This window comes from Rhinoderma darwinii, chromosome 3, assembly GCF_050947455.1.
Source record: "Rhinoderma darwinii isolate aRhiDar2 chromosome 3, aRhiDar2.hap1, whole genome shotgun sequence".
NCBI classification, from domain to species: Eukaryota; Metazoa; Chordata; class Amphibia; order Anura; family Rhinodermatidae; genus Rhinoderma; species Rhinoderma darwinii.
The window spans coordinates 41,795,515-41,813,414 of NC_134689.1; the positions used below are offsets into that span (position 1 = coordinate 41,795,515).

Genomic DNA, 17,900 nt, shown 5'->3' on the forward strand with positions numbered 1-17,900 from the left:
TACCCTGCCCTGCAAGCAACCACATTACGGAATTGCGTATGCAGTCAATTCAGAAGCTAATTTATCTGCAGTTGACATGTGTATGGCTGCAATTATGGTAATGTATTTCCAATCATACACAAATAAATAGCAGTGCACTTTAGATAGTTATATTCGGATTATAGATAATACTGTAGTACAATTTTCCAGAACACAAAGTATAGAAGTAAATGCTGTAATATTTTTTTTATTATAATAAATTTATTCACTAATGCTTTTTTTGCTATATAGTTTAGATATAGACATATGATGTCATATTGGAGTAATATCTTGGCTTCTTTGCAGATTTTCCAATTCAGTTTATATTGTGCTATATCTAGCAGGTGCTTGACAACTTCTATAATCAGGGGACATAAGATCTAAATTGAAAGCAAAAGTGATGTTTTTGTAAAAATTTTATCTTGAATCAAGCACGAGAATTTTTGAAATTTATGACAATGGAGGCTAAAATGAGTAAGAGTCCGTTGTTAAATGGGTATTCCCATCATATAAAGTTATGGCATATCGCTAGGATATGCTATATTATGATCATAAGGGGACCTGACCTCTTGGGCCGATGCTGATCCTGAGAAGGATGGGTCCAAGTTCCCATTGACTTTTTGCCTGTGCAGTGGTGATTCCTTCCAACCACTGTAAATGGGATTTTGTTCTTTTTCTCTGTATAGTGGGTTAACAGTAGCGCTGCTGTGCAGGGAAAACCTGTGAAGGAGCTGTAATGCTTAAATAGTGCTGCTTCTCTTTTATTCTGAGGATCGATAGGGGGACAGTTAGATTCCCAGTGATTAGGAAGTGATGACATATTCTAACCTCATCCAGCTTACAATATAAGTCTAAAATATGAAATTCACTAATCAGCAAAATTGTAAGATTCCAGGGTTCACCTTATTTCTTATTAGCAACAACAACACCCTTAACCCCTTAGTGACAAAGCCTGTTTTGGCCTTGAGGACCAGGCCATTTTTTTCAAATCTGACATGTATCACTTGAAGTGGTAATAACTTTGAAATGTTTTTATTTTTTCAAGCGATTCTGAGATTGTTTTCTCGTGATACATTGGACTTTAAGTTAGTGGTAAAATTTGGTTGACACATTCAGTGTTTATTTATGAAAAACACCAAAATTTTAAGAAAATTGCAAAAATTAGCATTTTTTTACATTTAAATGTATCTGCTTGTAAGACAGATAGTTAGGGTATGTTCACACGGCGGGGGTCCGTAACGGCTGAAATTACGGGGATGTTTCAGCCTGAAAACATCCCCGTAATTTCAGCCGTACCGGCATGTGCAGGCGCTTGAACGCCGCGTCAATTACGGCCGTAATTAGCGCTGCTATTCATTGGAGTCAATGAATAGCGGCTCCAATTACGGCCAAAGAAGTGACAGGTCACTTCTTTGACGCGGGCGTCTAGTTACGCGCCGTCATTTGACAGCGGCGCGTAAATATACGCCTCGTGTGAACAGACAAACGTCTGCCCATTGCTTTCAATGGGCAGATGTTTGTCAGCGCTATTGAGGCGCTATTTTCAGACGTAATTCGGGGCCAAAACGCCCGAATTACGTCCGTAAATAGGCCGTGTGAACATACCCTAATACCACACAAAATAGCTACTATTTCACATTTCCCATATGTCTACTTTATGTTTGCATTGTTTTTTTAACGTCCTTTTTTATTCTAGGACGTTACAAGGCTTAGAACTTTAGCAGTAGTTTCTCACATTTCCAAGAAAATTTCAAAAGCCTTATTTTAGGGACCGGTTCCATTCTGAACTGGTTTTGAGGGCCTTATATACTATAAACCCCCTATAAATCACCCCATTTTAAAACCTGGACCCTCAAAGTATTCAAAACAGCATTTAGAAAGTCTCTTAACCCTTTAGGCGTTTCACAAGAATTAAAGCAAATTAAAGGTAAAATTTACAAATGTCTTTTTTTTTTAGCAGAAAATCAGATTTGATCCATTTTTTTCTGTAACACAGAAGGTTTTACCAGAAAAACTCAACTCAATATTTATTGCCCAGGTTCTGAAGTTTTTAGAAATATCTCACATGTGGCCGTAGCGTGCTACTGGACGGAAACACAGGCCTTAGAAGCAAAAGAGCACCTACATGATTTTGGGACCTTATTTTTATTAGAATATATTTTAGGCACCATGTCAGGTTTGAAGAGGTCTTGTGGGGCAAAAACAAAGAGAACACCCCAAGAAAGACACCATTTGGCAAACTACACCCTCAAGGAATTTATCAAGGGGTATAGTGGCCATTTTGACCCTACAGGTATTTTGCTGAATTTAGAGTAATTATGCTCTGAAAATGAAAATCTATGTTTTTTCTAATAAAATGTCGTTTTAGCTCAGATTTTTCCATTTTCACAATAGATAAAGGAGAAAAAGATCCCCAACATTTGTAAAGCAAACTCTTCTGAGTACAGTAATACCCTATATGTGGAAATAAAATGCTGTTTGGACCCACGGCAGGGCTCAGAAGCCTCAGAAGTGAAGGAGCGCCATTTGGCTTTTGGAGCTCAAATTTTGCTTGATTGTTTTTCAGGTGCCATGTTTCATTTGCAAAGCCCATGAGAGGCCAAAACAGTGGAAACCCCCCAAAAGTGACCCCATTTGGGAAACTACACCCCTCAAGGAATCTATCTAGGGGAATAGTGAGCATTTAGACCACACAGGTCTTTTGCAGAATTTATTGGAATCAGGCCGTGAAAATGTGAAAAATCTACATTTTGTTCAACTAAATTGTAGAATGTCTTTATTTTCACAAGTGATACTGGAGAAAAGGCACCACAACATTTGCAAAGCAATTTCTCCCGATTACGGCAAAACCCCATATGTGGTTCTAAACTTCTATTTGCACACCTAGCAAAGCTCTAAAGGGAAGGAGCGCTATCTGGCATGCAGATTTTGCTGCATCGGTTTTTGGCCACCATGTCGCATATGCAAAACCCCTGAGGTACCAGAGTACAATGGAAGCCCCAAGAAGTGACCCTATTTTGGAAACTGCACCCCTCAAGGCATTTATCATTTGCCTGGACAAATGAGCATGCGCACCATGTGCATTTGAGGTCTATTTTGGTGATTTTAAAAGCATTGGCCCACAATTGCAGGGCTCGGAAGTCAAATAGTAAAACAAATTCCCAAGTAGTGACCCCCATATTGGAAACTTACAGCGGTGGATGTCGCACCTGGAGGTTAGCCTATCACCGCCTTCCTAGCTGCACACACCCATTACATCATGGATGTGTTTCAGTATGAAGGATGGGTGGAGCAATGAGTTAAAAAAGGACAGGGATTCCCCTGTCACTGACGTCAGACGCCGGAAACAGGTGCCAACCAGTGCAATCAGCGTGGGTTATCAATCACTTGCCACTGCAAGTTTCTTTTTGTTTCATCTAAAACGACAGCTACAAGGATCTTTTGCCGGCACCCGGAAAGTTTGGATAAATGCTGGTCTTTGACTAATCTCCCCTGAGGAATCGCTCGGTCACGAGGAAACGCGTTGGGAGGAATTAATTACGGAGAGAGGCCCCCCTGATCCCCCACAAAACACACTGCATCTGAACGGGTAGGAAGGGAAGTGACCCTCAAAAAGTCTTATTTCTGTTTAAAAACAGTTAATAACATGGGGACCCTACATGCAAAATCTGTCTCTGTGAAATGATTGAAAATTTATATTAACCCTTAAATGGGTGAATATCATGCTGTCCATCTACTAAGTAAAGAAATATTACACCTCTAAGCTACACCAGACACATGAGTGTATAGAAAGAAACAATATATCAATAGACTGCACCAGGCATATGTTTTATGATGACATATATGGAAATTTGTGTATGTTTGTATTTTACATTTTAAAGAAATATGGTAAAGGTTATATTTTGTAATTGAAACTCCGGATCATATATCTTTCTTCAAAATTCTACGGAGAACTGTCTATTTAAAGCCCGGATGGTGGGCTCTAAAATCAAGATATATCCCATATTCTGAGAGCCATAACTTTTTTATTTTTGTGTCGACAAGGCTGTGTAAGGACTTGTTTTTTGCCGGACGGGATGTAGTTTTTATTTCGTGCTATTTTGGGGTACGTGCGAGTTTTTGATCACTATTTATTCTATACTTTATAAGGGATGGTGACCAAAAAAATTGCGATTCTGGCATGTTTTTTTATTTTGCGGTGTTCACCGTGCGGGAAAAATAACATTATAGTTTCATAGTTTGGGTTGCTACGAATGCGGTGATACCAAATATGTGCACTTTTTTTTATCGTTTTCATTTTTTTTTTCCTATAATAAAAGACTTAAAGGAAAAAAGGCAGTTTTTAATTTTTGAACTTTTTTATAACTTTTTGTTGTCCCACTAGGGGACTTGAACACCTGCACCTCTCATCTTTATTCTAATACATTGCACTACCCACGTAATGCAATGCATTAGAGCTGTCAGCTATTCACTGACAGCAAGCCTATTAGGCACCGCCTCTGGGCGGAGCCAAAAAGGCTTCCGTACGTGGCAGACCAGGAAGCCACTGTTGGCCTCCGGTTCCCATAGTAACGATCGGCATCCATGCGACCACATCACAGTGATGCCGGTCTCCTGGAAACAACTAAGATGCCGCCATCGCTTTTAATCGTGGCATCTAAGGTGTTAATGGCAGGGAGCGGAGCTAGCTCCATTCCCTACCGTTACAGCAGGATGTCAGCTGTAACATACAAGCTCAGCTTCTGAGCCCATCGCCATCTTTCATCTGCAGCCGGAAGCCTTCTAAGCCCCGCCTCTGGGGCCATTGTTATAAAGAGGTAAACTCAAGCACTCCTTAGGTAGATTTTCAAAAGTGGTTTTATTTAGGGTAAGGCAAAAACTGTAACGTTTCGGCCATAATTTGGCCTTTGTCAAACACTATTGCCGCTGGTCAATAGAAAAAGATTTATATTGGAATACAACGCTTTGGATATGAGGTAACTAGTACCATGGGTACCATGCGTGCCCAAAGACCAAAGGCCGAAACGTTACCGTTTTTGCCTTACCCTACATAAAACTACTTTTGCAAATCTACCTAAGGAGTGCTTGAGTTATCCTCTTTATAATTTACGGGGTGGGAAACCTAACCAAAGCTCCCAGAAGAACTTGCAGAGTGCCACAAATTTTGATAATCAGGGGGCCATTGTTGGGCCTCCTGTTGCCAAAAGCCGATAGGCTAGCATGGCTACCCGGCTCTTTTAGCCCGGTAACCATGCTGCAATACTGTGATTGATCAGTCACTACTGGCTAACCAATCACAGCGATCGCTGGCGGCGCCGCACCGCGATTGTTCCCCCGACGAGTTACAGTGACTTTCGGCTGTCTATGACAGCCGATGTCACTGTTCTGTCACCATGTGTTTTGACATGCTGACAGAAAAGCACCATGACGTAACTGTACTTCATGGTGCCTTAATGCAGTGCAAACCATGAAATACAGTTGCGTCAAGGTGCGTTAAGGGGTTAACTCTAAATGGGTGGATTCAGATACAGAAGAACTTGTTACAGAAATTTCTGTGACTGAAAATAGGTTCCATTTATCTGAATGGAACTTGCAGAAGCCTATGTACTTACTGCAGAAGCCACCCCATTCAAATGAATGGAACTTATTTTCAGTTGCAGAAATTTTTGCAGTAAAACTTGCTGCGTGTGAATCCACCCTTAGGATATGTTCACACATGTCGCACACGCTGTTGAATTTCCCATAGGATTGTCGATGCAGAAATTTTGCAGTGTACACAGTAGCAGCAAAGTGGATGAGATTTTATCAAATCTAATCCATACACTGTGGAATAATTCTGCACAAACTACATGCGATTACGCTGTGTATTTGCAGAAAACGCCACAGGTTTTAAAAAAATTATAATTTTGTAAAACTAAAAAAAATAAAATAACACTCACCTTTCCTGGTGCTCCTATAGCAGCGCGTTCCTGCTCTTCCAGCTACTCAGTGTATAGATAGCCTTCTGTGATTATGTTTCATTACATGTGACCCTTGCAGCGGTCATAGGTGATGAAACACTATCACAGGAGGATGGCAGGGATGCTTTGCCTTGGGAGGGCCAGGAGAGGTGAGTATAGGACTTTTTTCGGTTAGCTGTTTTCCGCAGTGAATTAAAACACCCTTCGGGTTCTGGGTCGGTTATGCTGCTGGCTTTTCCGCAGCGTCTTCGACCTGTGTGAACATACCCTTACGGTTCTCAAAAGAAAATTTGGCTCTCTAGTTCATAGTAATTCTGTTTTAGTACAACTCTGCTGAAGATAGGCTTATTATTGAGTTGTTCTCAGGCATTACTAATGTGATATTGAGTCATAAACCAAATGGTTGACAATGGCCAATATTAGTGTAAAAGGTTCCCTTTCAATTTTAGTTAGCTATTTATCAATCGCCATTTCATTATTTGCTGTTACTAAATTTGCCATTTGACAGATAAATGAGCAAGGGTATGTTCACACGGCCTATTTACGGACGTAATTCGGGCGTTTTAACCCCCGAATTACATCCGAAATTATGGCTTGAAAGTGTTGACAAACGTCTGCCCATTGAAAGCAATGGGCTGACGTTTGTCTGTTCACACGAGGCATATATTTACGCGTCGCTGTCAAAAGACGGCGCGTAAATAGACGCCCGCGCCAAAGAAGTGTCATGTCACTTCTTCAGATGTAAATGGAGCCGTTTTCCATGGACTCCATGGAAAACCAGCTCCAGTTACGTCCGTAATGGACGCGGCGTTCAAGCGCCTGCACATGCCGTTACGGTTGAAATGACGGGGCTGTTTTCTCCGGGAAACAGCCCCGTAATTTCGCCCGTTACGGACGCTGCCGTGTGAACATACCCTAATAGTGTATCTTTCAAACGTATTCGTATTAGTTCAGCATGGAGCAGAAGTTTAAGTTTACTGTGATGTTAAAGGTTGGTCTTAGAAATGTGTAACCTGTGAGGTCGCACAGGGCACATCAGGCACTCTTGCTGAGGAAGGCACAACTGATGGCCTGGCACCCGAAATTTCTGATCACCATCTTAATATGAATTTTATAGCAGTATTATTTAGACATTGAATTGCAGTTTTATTAGAAAACTTTACACATGGAGCTGTTATTCTGTGTATGTTAGTATTATTTGTGTACTGTATTGTGTCTTTACTTAGGTATTGTGTATCACTGCTACATAGGCGATACAGTATATAATTTTTGCAGTGCATGGTGTGGCGATCTGTATGTTATTGTTATTTAGGCAATTTTATAGAAGTGGAATCTTGCCAACACATGGAATTGATGTTTAGGCACAATGCTGTATGCGACTTATAAATATACACTGTATGGTATGATTCTTTGTACACATATGGGGGGGTTGTCAACAGAAGGTAACACACAAGGTACAGAAGAGATGTGGTATTACATGGCGGATACATGGGTGAACATATAATGCATGGACAGCCCGAGTCTGACAGAGCAAGAGCCGCTGCTTGTCAACATTTTTAATTTCTATAGTATCTTTCCTTTTTCTGAGGTATAGTTTAATTTTTTATGTAATAATTGTTTATGTACCTGCAGATGTAACAGCCACTGTATTATTTGATCGCCTATTCTTACTAAAATAGTTATTGAGATTAAAATATAAATTCCGCCTACTGGTGTTTGTGTTTGCCATCGCCCATACCAGGATAGCATAGCAGAGTTCTATTTGGATCCTTATCTTAGCTACCCCTCTGGAAGGGAAGTCTAACAATTGCCCTTAGGCCAATCTGTTCTCCCCTCTTTGCTAATGTTGCAATGCCGTGAAAAGCAGGAGGCTTTGCAGATTAAAAGCACCCATGAGGAAATAAATTGGGGTCAACCGGAGCTTAACCCCTTCACCAATTATTGGCCTCAAAATATCTGCAAGAGTAGATTGTGGGAGTTGTAATTTTGCAGAAGCTTGAGAGCCATAAGTTGGAGACGAGTTCACTGCTCTATAATATATCAGAGCATCACTGGGTTTTTGAGGAATCCTTCAAGCAACAGCAGCCAAGTGGTTTTCCTCCAGAGATTTGTTTTTGTCAGATTTATTCAAATTGACAATTATAGAGCTCCTATCTTCCTGCTGTCAGTTCTGTAGAATGTCAGTTATATCTCACTATGAATGACAGATCATGGACCTTTCATCATGTTTACATAGTGCTGTAGATGTAACACAGACACTTGATTCTTAACAGATTACATGTAACCTTGTCAAACATGAATGCATTGCAGACATTAGTTAAACATATTAAACATTTGCAGCAACAATTTCTTTCTCATAAAGTAAACTCCATCCTGGGAAATTCTGTTTAAAATACATAAAATGGTAATTAGTGACAATGACTCAATTAACTAGTGTTATAAATAGATTAGACTCCAGACTTGGTTTCCTGAATAAACCATTCTGCTGGAAATTGTTGCAGTAAATTTCAATATTTGTCAACACTAGAATTAAGTATCCAGACAGAATTCTACAGGACTCCAAGAGAAAACATTACTTGTTTTTTTTTTATTAGTTTTTTTATATAGCAATCTATTATTTTCAGAAAGTCCATTTAACCCCTTAAGAACCACCACCCAGCAAAACTTGAAGAATATAATTATGAATGGAGGCTCATGCACACAGAAGAGCCGGGTGTACATAGTCTGTACTACAGCTAATGCAGTTCCAATGACTCCATACTACAGAGCTATAATTTATATGTGGATCACTGTATGGTGCCTCCAAATACCATGGTATTACAGATGTGTTCGTATCTGTAAACAGTGTTTCTGCAGATAATGGAACATGGCACAATAATTTTTTTTCTGTCGAATGAACCCAACAGAAAATGTTTTGTATTTCTCTGTATGAAATCAGAGCAATTTATAAACACAGTATGGGCTCATAGACTTCTATGGGCTCCATATTTTGTCTCCGTACAACTCGTAACTCGTACAGAGCCATAATACGGCTGGGTGTCTGAGATATTAGTGTTTGCATATCAATAAATGTCATAGAAAATTAGTTAGACAATATATTCACACATAAGAGATTCATTGCACAAATTTATATTTCATACATCTGAATGGGTTTGTTTATGCAGCATTTACATGGATTTTGAATGGGACAAAAACTGAAATTTCTGCAACAAAAAAAGTTTTGTTCTTTTTAAATAACGGAAGTTATTATGAATTGTCTGATTGGAACAATGTGACCCCGGTTCTCCCCTGTAACTTGAGTAAATGTATTAGCTCCAGAAAGAGAGGATGACACCATTGGATCTCCACTGTCATATGGAGACACATGGTATCGCTTGCTGGACTAGAATAACACTTCTGGATACCACAGCCAAAAAAATGAAAGATGATCATCAGTCCCTTGCACTAGAACATGTTTTTTATAGATAAGTATTTATTTATTTTTTAATGTATTTGTTTTTTTACTTTGCAGGGTTGAAGGTTGCTCAGGGGTAACTAACAATAGACTTTTTTCCCCCTTACAAATATATTTTAGTGATTTTAAGCACCAACTTTTACTTAAATAAAAAATAAAAAGATTGTTAAATAATAAAAAAAAATACAATCATGCACATTTAAAACATAAGACACTATGAGACTTTGCAATAATCAGATTACGAATGAAAGAATCTAATTTAAAAACAAGTACTCAATGTAAGAATGCATCAATAAGAATATGAAGATGTTAACAAAAAATATGATAGAAAATGCACCAATCAGAAAATAATAGAAACGATAAAAGTGAAAAAAATATAAGACAATAAATAATGGATGCAGATCCTATACACAAGAAAAAGAGATGTGCACGTAGATAATTCCTATGTCCAGTATAAAGACTCTCACACCGTAATCTTACCTAGGCGTATTGCCGGAACAACTGGTTTCCTCAGGAATCTCCCTGAACATAGGATTTATCTGCCTACACTGATATATTAGGAAAGACCCTGGTAGATGGCAGGTCAGAAACTGCAATAGAAAAAACTAATGTGCCTGGGGCACAATGAAACCCATTTTCCCAGCTACCAACTAAGTTATATTAAGATTTAACTTTTATTAGTTCTATTTCTAAAAGGTCCAGAAGGGACAACGAGAGCACAAAAAGTTAAAATTAGCTAGAGACCATTGGCGATTGCTCTATAGAGGTTACTGCCGAACAAGGCAGGATTCGGTGTGCAAATCCTATCGCAGATAGGGTAACTGGGTCAGCAGCTGCAGACTGCCTGACAGATGCTGGTAGCACAGTGTATTAGAGGTAGAGGCCAATAGATCGTAGCAGTTAAAATTGTTGTAAGTATAGCCCCCTCGACATGTTTTGTTGTCAACACAACGTCCTCAGGGGATAACAACGGGGCTAGTATACGCGCGCTCTGCTTCCTTGTACTTTAAAGACTCAGATAAGCCTCACATAGGAATCACCTGTGTGAGGACCAATAGAAACATAGGAATATTGACAGGCCTCTGTAAAATAAGATTGACATGTAGAAGCGCCAATCAGAATAGAGGTGCAGATACACCAATCAATATGTACTGACGGCGCATGGGTACAATCATCCAGAGTGGACTTAGCCGATTTCGGCTGTAATGTATTGCCCACAGAGATGTGGACTCTGTGGGAGCCAATAGAGTTGCTAGACATTAACCCGCCTCTCTATCGTCGGATTGACAAGAAAATGGGTTAATCAGATGAACTGCCTAACTATCAGTCCGTACGTGTGGGCGGCGCATGCGCAGAGAGTCCAAAAGTGGACTTAGCCAATGTTTACGAGCAGCGCGTGCGCAGAAGGTCTCTAGATGGACATAGCCGATTCAAAGGTTTTTATTAGAACAGGATTGGCATATGGAAACGCCAATCAAAATGGAGGTGCGAAACACCAATCCAAGTGTATTAACGGCGCATAGGTCCAGTTATCCAGAATGGACTTAGCCGATTTCGTATATTATGTTTTGCCCATAGAGATATAAGCTCCGAGGGAGCAAATAAATTGCTAGACATTACCCCGCCTCTCTTTCATCAAATTGACAAGAGAGTGAACCAATCAGATGACTTACCTGACTGTCAGTCAGTAGGTATATGCAGTGCATGCGCAGATAGTCCCAAAAGGGACTTAGCCGATATATACAAACGGCGCATGCACAGGAGGTCTCTGGATGAACATAGCCGATTCCGAAAAAAGGATGGCAAAGCAGCAAGTACGCATGTCAGTGGACTTAGAGCCCACATCCTTGGATTTCAGTCCTGCACGGACAATAGGTCATGTGTGTATGTTTTAAAAGACACACATATATATGTAGTATAAAGTATAGGCCGGTAAGGGCTGTATAGGATATACGTCTCATAAAGGCATTTGTGTAGTCAATATATTCATAATGTTAGTGGTAGCTGTGAAAGAAAGTTTTTTTAAAAATATTTTTATTATTCTATATTTTTATTATATATATATACACGCAATAATGGGGTTCAGAGAAACTATTGCTGAGCATACAAGGATTGTAATCCATGATAGTGGACAATAGGTATTACATATTAGTCAGAGTATATTCCTATGTTTCTATTGGTCCTCACACAGGTGATTCCTATGTGAGGCTTATCTGAGTCTTTAAAGTACAAGGAAGCAGAGCGCGCGTATACTAGCCCCGTTGTTATCCCCTGAGGACATTGTGTTGACAACGAAACATGTCGGGGGGGCTATACTTACAACAATTTTAACTGCTACGATCTATTGGCCTCTACCTCTAATACACTGTGCTACCAGCATCTGTCAGGCAGTCTGCAGCTGCTGACCCAGTTACCCTATCTGCGATAGGATTTGCACACCGAATCCTGCCTTGTTCGGCAGTAACCTCTATAGAGCAATCGCCAATGGTCTCTAGCTAATTTTAACTTTTTGTGCTCTCGTTGTCCCTCCTGGACCTTTTAGAAATAGAACTAATAAAAGTTAAATCTTAATATAACTTAGTTGGTAGCTGGGAAAATGGGTTTCATTGTGCCCCAGGCACATTCGTTTTTTTTATCTGCCTACACATCTCTTTTTCTTGTGTATAGGATCTACCGCCATTATTCATTGTCTTATATTGTTTTCCAATTTTGTGGTGTTCTTTCACATTTTTATAGGTGCATTTTCTAGCATTTTAGTGATGCATTCTTACATTGAGTACTCTTTTAAAATAAATGTTTATAATGAGTCTGGTTGCTAAAGTCATGGGGGTTCCATGCTTGGTGGGTAATCGTATAATGGATTCCCACAATCTATTGTTTATTTTTCCTGTGTATAGATATTAATATATTCCTTTTTTTTAATTCTACTGCTTCGGATCTGGAAAAATTCCAGATCATCGTGATATTCTGTATTCAATATACCGTATATAGTGGATTATGAGAATCTCTAGATTGCTGAATGTTGGACTAAATAAATGCTAGTGTTTTTCATATGACATGCCGGTAGAATACAGAGAAATTGCTAAATAAATACATTCCAAAATTGCTAAAAATAGAAGACTGTCTCTGTAGAAGTGACTATTTTATGCAAAGTAAATCATAGTTAATACAGGTTATTAACATATATTTGTATTAATGATCTCGTAGGCTTACAATAGATGCTGAGTGTCAACTACAGTTGCATAACTTTCCAATGGATGCGCATTCCTGTCCACTGGAATTTTCAAGCTGTAAGTATTACAAACATGTAATGTAATTTATAGTATTTTATATGCTTTTAGCTTCAGAGAAATAGCAAACCTTTCCACAACAGAATCTTATTTCTTCTTGGTGTAACTTGATTTTTATAGACATGCAAAACTTTTTCAGGTTTTACACCATCTTAAAATTAGAACAACTTGTGAAGAAAATTAGAGAATGCTGATCTTCAAGAAAAAGTGAGATGGTGATCAAAATCTTTTCTGAACAATTTTTTGGGTGAATTTTTGTTATATAAAATGCATTATTGTAAAGTTCTAGTGTAATATTTTCCAAATCTACATACAGGTCAAAATAAAGCCTATTCAGGTGATCCGTATCGCCCAAAAATTCAATGCAGTAAACTTGTACTTTGTTCACTGATACACAATATACACTATTTTGGACATCCCTAAATAACATAAAAATGTAAGTGTGCTGCCAATGATACATAAAGGATAATATAATAAAGAAACATCAAAACAGATTATTGTTTACCCATCACTAACTATAGAATTATGTCTGTGGGGAAAGAGGAAAAATACAGCAAGAATGATCAGTGTCACCTTCAATTATTTTTATTTTTATTGATACCGACTGTTGTAGGAAAATAAATTTGTTGTGCAATGTCCCCTTATTTTTATTGCACAACCAACTGTTTATTATTTATTTATTGGTTTTATTTTGTTTTTATTGTTTATTATTTTTATTGCTTCATTTATTGCAAGTATTTTTATGTATTTCAAATCCCATTAATTAAGAAGCAATTGTATGGCTATTCATCATCCATGGGAAAAAGGAGGGAGTACTCCAAAAAGTTTAGTATTGTAATTATAGCTTGGTCCAAAATAGGGTTAAAGTAGCAGCCTGTATCAGACAAGCAGCTAAGATATACTACACCAGGAAAAGGTAAGTTTCCTAGTCTGTGGTTGCATTTTTCAGGACTTATATATCACTTTGACTGCACTGGGAGAGGGTAAGTCTCCCAGTCCGTCGTTGTGTGCGTCCAGACTTTGTATATTATCTCGGGTATCACTGCTCCAGGACCTGTCAGTCGAGCTGCGAGACCGGGATAATAGCTTTCACTGCACTGGGGTAGACAAGCTCCCAGTCCATAGCCACACACCTCCAAACAGGGAGGTCGAGATCATGGGCTGTGTCGTGCTTGTAACATTCAGAGTGTCAGCCGTGAGTGCCGTGACGTCATCAGCACTCGACGGCTAGGCAGCATGAACGAGTGGTGTCGCCACTACACTCGCTCGATCTCGTTGTGATTGAAAGCTTATTGTTGGATATGGTAAGATTAGTTTGTATTGTATTCTACTAATCTCTCCCTCTGCACTCCTTTCCCTATTATCTGGTCGGTATTGTCCCGACGTACGTTTTGCTGATCAGAATCAGCTTCTTCCGGGGGCTGACACTCTGAATGTTACAAGCACGACACAGCCCATGATCTCGACCTCGCTGTTTGGAGGTGTGTGGCTACGGACTGGGAGCTTGTCTATCCTAATGCAGTGGAAGCTGCGATCCCGGTCTCGCAGCTCGGCTGACAAATAAAAATAATTGGAGGCGACACTGATCATTCTTGCTCTATTTTTCCTCTTTCCCCATACCCATAATTCAACTAGGTGGTGTACACCAGAGCAAGAACGGTCACTATAATTTTAAACTTAAAATAAAGAAATAAAATAGGAGGTTCACCTTTCCTAACCCATCACTAACTAGCAATGTTTTGGCTCTGCATGAGCCTTTGCCAAGCAAAGTGTTATCTTTACGATAGCCATGAGATACAGCAGAATGTCCATGCTGAACACGATGGGGTTAAAGTTGGGACAATCCCTGTGTCCTAGACACTGAACTTTAGTTAGGCCCCAGCCAAAGGGCACAATAAAAAAAGTAATAGGACACCAAATAGGAGCATCTACCTTTACATAATAGAATGAATAATAGCATCATAAAGCAGAGTTTCTTCACAAAGTAGAAACAACAATGTTTCTGCATCTCTATGGAGCCCTGAGTATCCGGGCCACATAACAGCTGATATGACTGCAAAACTCCTATTGTATTTTGCACAGCGAGACTTTGTACTACATACTAGAAACTAATTATACTGTAACATCAGTGAGACTTTGACAACCCTGCAAGCTTCATATAATTCATGATGCCACAAAATATAGTGTCTCTTCTTTGAGCCCTAATGAAAAAAAACAGAAATATGAAAACTCCTTTGAACATTGGAATACAAAAATAGTTAAAGTAAAAGATATTTCCAGACAACACTTTTTTCTCTACTATATATATAGAAAGCCTTCCAGTGATTCTGATGCATTCTTTTAATTGCATTGAAGATGGGTACCCAAAAGAAGAGATCATCTATCAATGGAAGAGAAGCTCAGTAGAAGTTGGAGATGTGCGATCATGGAGACTTTATCAGTTCTCATTTGTTGGGCTACGAAATACAACAGAAGAGGTGAAGACAACGTCAGGTAGGCAAAAATGTAAAGTGAGATGAAAGGATTACCTAAAATGTCTACTTTTAAGATGAACAATCTGTGTTTTTGATAATTACTACCCTACAAATTGTAGTTTTAACCTATCATAGGTTATAATCTTTAAAGCGTACACACACACACACACACACACACACGCACACATACATACATATATATATATATATATATATATATATATATATATATATATATATATATAATGCTTGAGAAAGGCTCCATGTAAAGAGACCCGAAACGTCGCACAGGGGCTAATAAAAAGCCGTTTTTTCTATCACAAATTGGAGTGCTGTCTCTTATTGGACGAATATTGAGGATTTGGGAGCAGTGATTGGGCTCCCGGGAGGTGCACCCACCTGTATTCCTGACTGGTGCTCCTGGATGGTGGACATTCTATATATATATATATATGTATATATATATTTATATATATAGAAGAAGAAACTTTGCAGCACTCCAACATGAAAAAGGTGGTGGTTTATTCAATCCAAAACAACAGCAACGTTTCAATCCTACAATAGGATCTTTATCAAGGCTTGATCCTATTGTAGGATTGAAACGTTGCTGTTGTTTTGGATTGAATAAACCACCACCTTTTTCATGTTGGAGTGCTGCAAAGTTTCTTCTTCTATATATTATAATACGTCCGAGGATCGGGACGTTTTGCTGGGCACCTGGTCGATTATTCTTGTGTGAGTGCTGCTGCCTTCTTGTTTGCTATATATATATATATATATATATATATATATATATATATATATATATATATATATATATATATATATATATATATTTATATATATATATATATATATATTATACGTCTGTATATCATACATGTGAATACAAGAAACATTGTTATGTATCTCTTTAGAGGAAAGTGGCATCTTTCTCACCTGCAGCCTCTATTCCCACTTTTTCTGCCTCTCTGTAAATGTTCCCAAGCCTAATCAGTCCCCAAAGAATTTGTCAACAGTAACACATTAAAATGGCAGGGAAGATGAAGGAGGCTGCTGCAGTTTCTCTCTCTAAATGTTTTAGTAAAGCAGCATGGAGAGAGGGCAGGGAGAGCAGCAGAGGGAGACATCTGATTGGCTGAGTGTGCTTTGTACAGTAGTACCTTCACACCGGGAAAGATCTTCCCCTTTTTTGATCATAGGTACTCTTTAATTTAATAAAACTTTCAACAGTTCCTTTCCTGGATTGGTCTTGTTAGATAAGAAAATATGTATTTGGGTGTAATTTTTAAAACTTGACTTTAATATTTAGATTAGACATATTTCCACTGTATTTCCAGCATTTGATAACACATTCCATTATTCCCCAATCTTTATAATTCCAGGTTCAGACCCCAAAAAAATTTAAACCATCAGAAATGTTTTGCTAATCTGATACTGGGAAAATTATTTTAGATGCTGAATTACTATCAATTCTGGGCTATCAGTGTTAGTGTTGCCAACCATTCAGAAATTGTATTTTTTTAAGCTGGTGAAGTAGCTTGCGCAGGTTTTTTTCATTGTAATATCATAGTTACATAGTTTGTACGGTTGAAAAAAGACACATGTCCATCAAGTTCAACCAAGGGATGGGAAAGGGGAAGTGGGATGGGAAAGGGGAAGTAAAAAATTTCTACACATAGGAGCTAATATTTTTTTGTTCTAGGAAATTATCTAAGCCTTTTTTAAAGCCATCTACTGTCCCTGCTGTGACCAGCTCCTGCGGTAGACTATTCCATAGATTCACAGTTCTCACAGTAAAGAAGGCTTGTCGCCTCTGCAGGTTGAACCTTTCTTTTTCCAGACGGAGGGAGTGCACCTTTGTTTTTTGAGGGGGTTTTACATGGAACAGGATTTCACCATATTTTTTGTATGTGCCATACATATATTTATATAAGTTAATCATGTCCCCCCTTAGTCGTCTTTTCTCAAGGCTAAATAGGTTTAGTTCCTTTAATCTTTCCTCATAACTTAGATTCTCCATGCCCCTTATTAGCTTCGTTGCTCTTCTTTGTATTTTTTCCAACTCCAGGGCATCCTTTCTATGAACTGGAGCCCAGAACTGGACTGCATATTCTAGATGAGGCCTCAATAATGCTTTGTAAAGTGGTAATATTACATCCCTGTCCCGCGAGTCCATGCCTCTTTTGATACACGACAATATTTTGCTGGCCTTTGAAGCAGCTGATTGACACTGCATGCTGTTATTTAGTTTATGATTTACAATTACACCCAGATCCTTCTCATCAAGTGACTCTCATAATCTTATTGGTCACAGTAAATGTTGCTGATGTGTTCCTATTACAATTCTCAACTATGGACATATACTTACTATATTTATGATTTATTATAGTTGACCAATTTGACTAACATTTTTTGGGCTGTCCTTGATTTATGGAAAAGTTGTCCAAAAAAAATAAATCAGGTTGCCTACCATAAAGTGTGTATGGATTTTGTTACATTCGCTCACCTGAGATGGCTGAAATACACAGTTGAGCAGGCTAGACTAGCGTGCGGAGTCTAAGGGACTAACTGTTATTTACCCTTATGGAGATGCTGCAGGGAATCCCCAGGTCCCGGTCCCCAGAATAGTCGCTGACTGGTGGCAGACATATAAAGCAAACTCAATTCCAAAAGGTAGAAAAGTACAGCCACTAAGAGTAAT

At 38.7% G+C, this 17,900-nt stretch overlaps 1 protein-coding gene across 2 annotated transcripts in view; it reads left to right on the forward strand.

Moving 5' to 3' along the window:
• Window positions 1-17,900, forward strand: part of GABRG2 (gamma-aminobutyric acid type A receptor subunit gamma2) — a 169,695-nt gene that overhangs the window by 89,165 nt on the left and 62,630 nt on the right. For both annotated transcript variants that reach the window (XM_075856305.1, XM_075856306.1), the window contains exons 5-6: window positions 12,640-12,722; window positions 15,078-15,215. In XM_075856305.1, coding sequence (XP_075712420.1) covers window positions 12,640-12,722; window positions 15,078-15,215 — 221 coding nt within the window. The remainder of the gene's footprint in view (window positions 1-12,639; window positions 12,723-15,077; window positions 15,216-17,900) is intronic.